This window comes from Colobus angolensis, unplaced genomic scaffold, assembly GCF_000951035.1.
Source record: "Colobus angolensis palliatus isolate OR3802 unplaced genomic scaffold, Cang.pa_1.0 Scaffold270, whole genome shotgun sequence".
NCBI classification, from domain to species: Eukaryota; Metazoa; Chordata; class Mammalia; order Primates; family Cercopithecidae; genus Colobus; species Colobus angolensis.
In genome coordinates this window covers 675,881-683,900 of record NW_012115933.1, presented here as the reverse complement: position 1 = coordinate 683,900, position 8,020 = coordinate 675,881, and the positions used below count along the sequence as shown (strand labels likewise).

The 8,020-nt window shown below is 42.3% G+C and overlaps 1 protein-coding gene across 1 annotated transcript in view; it reads right to left on the bottom strand.

Annotated features, from left to right (window-relative positions):
• The window catches only part of CPEB3 (cytoplasmic polyadenylation element binding protein 3), a 206,665-nt gene that overhangs the window by 56,320 nt on the left and 142,325 nt on the right, over positions 1 to 8,020 (bottom strand). The window contains exon 7 of the mRNA XM_011947841.1: positions 6,675 to 6,793. Coding sequence (XP_011803231.1) covers positions 6,675 to 6,793 — 119 coding nt within the window. The remainder of the gene's footprint in view (positions 1 to 6,674; positions 6,794 to 8,020) is intronic.

The window sequence follows — 8,020 nt, the reverse complement described above, 5'->3', positions numbered from 1 at the left end:
AGTAGCTGGGACTACAGGCGCCCGCCACCTCACCTGGCTAGTTTTTTGTATTTTTAGTAGAGATAGGGTTTCACCGTGTCAGCCAGGATGGTCTCGATCTCCTGACCTCGTGATCCGCCCGTCTCGGCCTCCCAAAGTGCTGGGATTACAGACGTGAGCCACCTCGCCTGGCTAATTTTTTGTATTTTTAGTAGAGATAGGGTTTCACCGTGTCAGCCAGGATGGTCTCGATCTCCTGACCTCATAATCCGCCCGCCTCGGCCTCCCAAAGTGCTGGGATTACAGACGTGAGCCACCACACCCAACTGGAAATGCAACATTTTTTAGACCTCCCTGGAAAAAAATACAGCTTTCAAAGATTCGAGCACTAAGAAACTCTGGACCAATCTGCAGATTGGAGATACTTCTCTCACTTTGGAAAAGAAATGCCTTCTTTGAAGAAATTCCTATGGTGGAAGGTGTCCAAACCATGATTTCTTTCTTTTCTTTTCTTTTTTTAGAGACAGGGTCTCGCTGTTGCCTATGCTGGAGTGCACTGGTGTGATCACAGCTCACTGCAGCCTCGAACTCCTGACCTCAAGCAGTCCTCCTGCCTCAGCCTCCCAAAATGCTGAGATTACAGGCAAGAGCCACTGTGCCCAGCCCCAAACCATAATTTAGACCAAGAATTCAAGAAACAAATAAATAAATCAAGATAAGAAATGCTAAAGATTTCCAAGGTGGGATATGACACACATGCTGATATGGCTTAGCCGTGAATTCTAAGATGGACATACAAAACCAGATTCGAATGGACCAAGATAAAATTGTAGTTATGTGTTAAGAAGTACCAAGCAAAGAATGAAATACCTTTAGTAAATACATCACAAATGAAGGATTGAGGCAATCAATCAAGGTGCCCTATAACTTAGTCTCTATCTATTTCACTCAATTTAATTTCTCTCTATTCCCATTCATGTATTTGTGCTCCATCTAACCAACCTAAATATTCTCCATTCATGTCACACCATTTCCTATTTCTGTGTTCATGTTTTTACCTTTCTCTGAAATTTCTATTCCCTGTACTTCCACCCTTCTCTTGGCCAACTCCACATTCTCCTCATCTTTCAAGCCTAATTCAAATGACACTTCATCCAGGAAGTTTTCTTTCATCATTCTAGGTACAGATGAACTCTCCAAAGTACATAATCTGTATCTTATTCTTTTGTTTTATCTTTGTTACTTTGGTAAATATTTGAGAACCTTTTATGTGCTAGGTTCTATAGACACTGTGTATTTATATACTTGTTTTGTGGGGTTTTTGTTTTGTTTTTTTTGAGACTGAGTCCTGCTTTGTCTCCCAGGCTGGAGTGCAGTAGCCCAATCTCAGCTCACTGCAACCTCTGCCTTCTGGGTTCAAGCGATCCTCCTGCCACAGCCCACCAGTAGCTGGGATTACAGGCATCTGCCACCATGCCAGACTAATTTGTGTATTTTTAATTAAATTAATTAATTAATTAATTAATTTTTGAGATAGAGTCTCACTCTGCCGCCCAGGCTGGAGTGTGATGGTGCAATGTCGGCTCACTGCAACCTCCGCCTCCTGGGTTCAAGCGATTCTTGTGCCTCAGCCTCCTGCGTAGCTGGAATTAGAGGCGCCCACCACCACGCCTGGCTAAGTTTTGTATTTTTAACAGAGACAGGGTTTCACCATGTTGGCCAGGCTGGTCTCAGAACTCCTGACCTCAAGTGATCCACCCACCTCAGCCTCCCAAAGTGCTGGGGTTACAGGCATGAGCCACTGCACCCAGCCTATACTTACAGACACAAGATTTTATATCAACTTATAGTACATTCTGATTCATAGTAACCAGCAGTGTGCCTTGACCACAGCAGGTACTCAAAGACGGTCTGAAGGAAGGCACACCATTTTAAAAAGATGGCTCTAGATGGGGCTGGAGATAGCTACAATAATAGGTAACATTCACGATACATGATGTGGTGATCAGGGAAGGATTCATGAAAGAGATGGCATTTGTGAGGAGTCTTGAAATAAGGCTAGGAATTAGAAATTGAGATGGGAGGCCAGGCACAGTGGCACACACCTGTAATCCTAGCAGTTTGGGAGTCCAAGGTGGGTAGATCACCTGAGATGAGGAGTTCGAGACCAGCCTGGCCAACATGGTGAAACCCCGTCTCTACTAAAAGTACAAAAATTAGCCAGGTGTGGTGACACATGCCTGTAATCCCAGCTACCTAAGGCAGGTGAATCACTTGAACCCAGAAGGTGGAGGCTGCAGTGTGCTGAGACTGTACCACTGCACTCCAGCCTAGGCAACAGAGCAAGACTCTGTCTCAAAAAGAAAAAGAAGAAAAAGAAAAAGAAAAAGAGAGAGAGAGAGGGAGGGAGAGAGAGAGAGAGAGAGAAAGGAAAGAAAGAAAGAAAGAGAGAAAGAGAGAAAGAAAGAAAGGGAGAAAGAGAGAAAGAAATCGAGATGAGAGCATAGATATTTCCGTTTGGTTAAAATATGGGGTTCAGAAGGAAAGCAGAAAAAGGCAAAGTTGGAAAAAAATTGAAGCCAGACTGGGAAGGTCTTAAATAGCTGGGAAAAGGATCTGGACTGCTTTTGTAACTAAAGAGGAATGACTGAAAAGTGCTACAAATCCCACTGATATATAAACAGGGGGAGGAAACACCAGAATGATAGACAGATGGGACAGAATTAAAAACTGAAGAATTAAATTGGCCTTTATTTCCAGATTCCTTATTCTTATTCTTATCCTTATCCTTATTCCTTATTCTTTTCAATTTTTGTTTTTCAAGTTTTAAGTGGATGACCACATTACCTGAGCAATAACATAAAGAACGGATCCCCACATAAGCATACTTTAGTTTGGTAATATGGTTATTAAATTTATAGCAAAATCATTCTGTCGTATTTCAAGATATAGAGAAACTGTGATCGCGCTATAAATAAATCATAAGGAACAGGAAGCAGGAAACTCCTCTGATACTCCTTTCAAGGTGTTTGCTTTCCCACATCTCCGGCCAACATGTTCTAGAATCTTAAATAGCTCCTTCCCCACCTTCTTTTCAAGATTACTCTTTTTCAGTCCCTATCTCTGATAGAACTTCTAGGTCCCTTGCTCTATTAGCTTGCTGTCTTTAACCTTTAGGTTCAATCTATTAATATATTCAAAAAATAGAGTCACTCTGATAAGAGTGACCACTGTGAACAATGTCTGCCTGCTTCACTGGAATCCTTGGACACAGCTGCACATGGACACAGCTGTCTTCTCATATGCCTGGGATACCTGAGCTATGAAACTCCTCTTACTGGAGAAGGAAAAAAAATCATAGATCTAGAAGCTCCTCAATATCTCTTCTTGCTCTTGCCAATTTGTCTTCCCATTCTTTGGAACTGAGGAAGTCAATTAATCAGGCCATAAATACAGTTCCTTCTGCAATCTTTCAGGACGAGAACTACGCACAGAACAGTCTGAGTTGAGTCATTTAACAAAAGGTAGTCATTGACCAAAAATATCTCCCTAACACAATCTGAAATCCACAAATTTGGAATTCATTTGAGTTAAAAAAAACAAGCATGATCCTGGACAAGATAGGTGAAAGGAGACCTCACTACCAGGTTCTGCATTAGAAAAACAATCTGATTAATCTGTTCCAAAGGGAACAGGAGTTTGAGGGGAAACGATGAGAAAGAAAGACAAAGGGTAGAAAATCTGCAAGGTCATTTTGGAACATGGTGTATTTCCAAGAAGAAATCCAGGGAGGGTCAGAAAGAACGAAACAACAGAATGAGGGCACTGGGATCCTGAAAGGTAGAAAATAAAGGCTAGCCAAGCCAAAAGCTGGGAGCAAGGAAGCGCCATGGCTCAAAAAAAGTTCGGTGAATGAGCTCCAAAGTGTGACTTTGCCTTGAGCTACTGCCAAGGTCCTCATTTACTTCCAAAGGTTCAACATAGTTCTTGCTTTTTTTCCCCTCATGGGAGCATGCACAATGAGGTGGAATGTACCAGAACCTAGGTAGGGATGTACGAATAAATGAGGTGGGGGGGGTGGTGGCAGACGTGGAGCTAAAACCAAGAAAGAGAAGGTTTCAAAAATAGAGCCAAAAGAGTGGAACCCAAAGTAGGATCCAGTTCATTAAAATTGCAGGTGTTTGGGGACTTTTAAGTTTCCTATCCTAAGTTTTACTCAAACTGTTTATGCTGGAAATTCTGAGTGTGCCTGGGTCAAAGAAATGTGTGATTGGCAGTCACCATTCAGAATTCACCAAGCTACAAGAAAACTGCTGCGCTTGAGCTCAGAAAATGAAAACTGTAATAAGGCAGAATTTACCAAAACACAAACAGTGAAAGTTAGTTTCCCCATAAACATTTCCAAAACAGATAATTCTACTAATTATTTTCAAAAGCCCTTCAATCCAAGGGTAATACATGTGTTTCGAGTGTTTTCAAGAGTAATGGCATTGTCACCACAACACCTCCATCTGACCCCTACTGCTGCTCACTCCCTGCTCAAGAGACATCCTGTCCAGCTGAAGGCTTGTCCCACAAGGCATATTATTCTCCTTCCCTACAGAGCCAGTGACATGATTCTTCCAAGGTATATAAACTCTGTGTGTTCATCTCTAGCTTCTTAACCTATATGGACATAACTACCTCAATGTGTACTACTATCCCTCTGCCTTTTTATGTAGAAAAATGTATTTCTAATCCTCTCCTATAGTGTGTGACCTTAAACCCTCCTAGCTCACTCCAGCTTCTCTCCAACTGACATGCCAGTAGCAGAGGCTCTCTGGAGGTTGAGAATTTACCTCTCAGATATCTGACCCTACCAAACTGGGTACAGATTTTTTTTTTGAGATGGAGTCTTGCTCTGTTGCCCAGGTTGGAGTGCAATGATGCGATGTTGGCTCGCTGCAACCTCCGCCTCCCGGGTTCAAGCGATTCTACTGCCTCAGCCTCCCAAGTAGCTGGGATTACAGGCACGTGCCACCACCCCCAGCTATTTTTTTTGTATTTTTAGTAGAGACGGGGTTTCACCGTGTTAGCCAGGATGGTCTCGATCTCCTGACCTCATGATCCACCCACCTCAGCCTCCCAAAGTGCTGGGATTACAGGCATGAGCCACTGCACCTGGCCAGGTACAGATTTTTTTGTGTGTGTGGAGAAGGGCTTGTTTCTTCTTTGGGTACAGACTTTCTAAACTCCTACCACTCCAAAATTTGGCAACAGCCCCCCCAGATTTGAAAATTACAGTCACACTTTTATACTGGCTAAAATCCTTGCCTCTTTTTCCGCATCATTTGCTTACTCTCCAATTAATGTTCTCAATATCCCCATTCGGTAGTAGTTCTCTCTTCTGCTTTAAGTGCGGCACTCTCCCCTTTATACGTGGCCAAGTCCCAATATCATTTTTTAGCAAACAGTCGTAAACCCTTTTCAAGATGTCATCATCCTTCTCAACAGATATTGCCATGTAAGTGAATCCTAATCTTGCTCTACTGAATCCTATGTAGGAATGATAATATTAGCCAGTTAAATTTGTACAAGTATCTGGCCTCTACCAAATGCTTTCACATTCATTTTCCTCTTATCTGAGCCTCTCAACAACCCAGGGAAGAATGATTCTTCTTCCCATTTTCCAGGTGAGGAAACCACAGTTTAGCAAGGATTAGATGATTTATTCAAAGCCAAGCAGATATTTAAATGCAAGAGTCAACACTCAAACTTCTATATTCAATCCAACTATTTCCCTATGCACATTTCTGAAAATAAACCTAGCTGCTAAGTAGGCCCCACACTTCTGGTGCTAGTCATACAGAGGCTGCTGCAGGCCCTCTGGTATATATAGCTCTGGTCTCTTGCACACTCTGTGTCATATTTTTACTCTATTTGCCACACCTAGCACCAAGCCTTGACACACAAACTCACCTCACCCCACCCCTGCCAACTTCCCAGAGATCCCTACTTCTGTCAAATAAACAAAGTTCTTTTATTCTGCTCTGAACATGATCTTGCCCCTTCTTCACTGATATCTCTTCTGCCAGAGAAAGGACACAATCTTCCTCCCTTATCCAGTGACTTACTCACTCATACTCTGGCTCAGAAGCCACAAACTGTTAACCACAAACTCTGTATTATGGTTTTAGCTCCCCGTTATCTGCCCTTCCCCTCTCCTGCTCTGTTGAAACTACCCATTTTAGAGTGTAAGCTCCTGACCCAGAAGGCTCTATTTAACTAGCTGTGGGTACCACCCAGCACAATGCCTTGCATTCAGAGGCACACAAACATCAACAATTATGACCTTTTTCAAAAATAAATAACTCCTGTCCTTGATCTGAAATAATGATGGAAACCAGCTGCCAAAACCGCTAAGAGCATTATTTACCTCAATTCAGAATTTCTGAATAGGAATTAGCTTAAAATAGCTGTAAGTGAAAGACAAGGACATATTTGTTTACACACAGTCCCAAAGGTATAAAATGAAATACTGAGTAATTTATTATTAGTTTCCCATCACCAGCGAAAGTCCAACTCTACTGCATAGCAAGGCCAAGTTGGGTAAGAGGATCCTAGTTACCAGCATTTCCATTATCAGAAGGAGGAGGTCAGCTATTCCAATTGCGTATGTGCTCTGGAAAAGCAACAGCTGGCCATGTATTACTTACTGGCTTATCCTTGATGGTGGGGCTTGACACACACAGGTACAGTTTCCCATCTTCTTCCAGGCAGGCATCTATCAAAGCTTGTACTGAGCTTTCCTCCTGGAACAGCAGAAAGGCATAGCCTTGGGGAGAGCAAAAACAAAAGGGAGAATCAGTACATTAAACTCAAAGTACCAATTACAAACTATCTGTTGTTTCATTTTGGCAAATTTTACTAAATCGAAAAAGTTCAAGTGGGACAAAGGGACTCTGTCCAGGAACTAAGTTAGGTGCTCACTGGTATTACCTTAATTTTTATAATTACTCACAGGAGCAAGTTTAGAACACATCTACGGAATTTCCACTAAATACATCTGGTTGTCCTTAATGAGGGCATGTGGACTCACCATTAGCCTTAGCCACAACTAACAAGTAGCCAGAAAACAAGCACCACCTGCTTTCCAATTTCTACCAAGCTCTAGGCTGGCCACATGCCACAGGGATAAACCTTGAAATTATTATGCTAAGTGAAAGAAGCCAGACAAAATATGTCCAGAACCAGCAAATCTATCAAGACAAAAAATAGATTAACGGCTGCCTAGGACGGGGAGGCTGGAGGGAATAGGCACTGAGTTTCTTTTTGGGATGATACATTTTCTAAAATTGATTGTGGTGATGATTGCACAACTCTGTAAACATGCTGAAAACCACTGACATGCACATGTCACATTGGTGAATTGTATGGTATGCGAATGATATTTCAACATAGCTTTTTTTTTAAAAAAAGCTAGAGCTTTTCTACCTAGAGCTTGGTAGAAACTGGAAAGTAGGAGGTGCCTGTTTCCTGGCTACTTGTTAGTTGTGGCTAAGGCCAATGGTGAGTCCACCTGCCCTCATTTTTTTAAAAAAGCTTTGTTACAAACACACACACAAAAAGCTTCACGAAAAGTTTTTAAAAAGGCCAACAATAAGCTGGTGTGCTTTTGCATGCTATTTCTGATGATGGTGCTCTGCTTCTCTAAGGGATGCCCTCTTGGCAGAGTACAGTAGGTCTAGAAAAATGGATACTAGCTGCAGGATTTCCATAGACACAGCCAGTTTTGTTCAGTTTAATTCCATAAGATTTACCAAGTAACTGATGCAAGTGGGACATATCCATGGTTTATGAGAATACTAAAATGAGCAAGACCAGGTTCCTCTTTTTTTTTTTTTTTTTGAGATGGAGTCTTGCTCTGTCACTCAATCTCAGTGCAGTGGCGCAATCTCTGTGGTATGATCTTGGCTCACTGCAACTTCTGCCTCCCGGGTTCAAGCGATTCTCAGGTCTCAGCCACCCACGTAGCTGGGATTACAGGTGCCCGCCACCATAT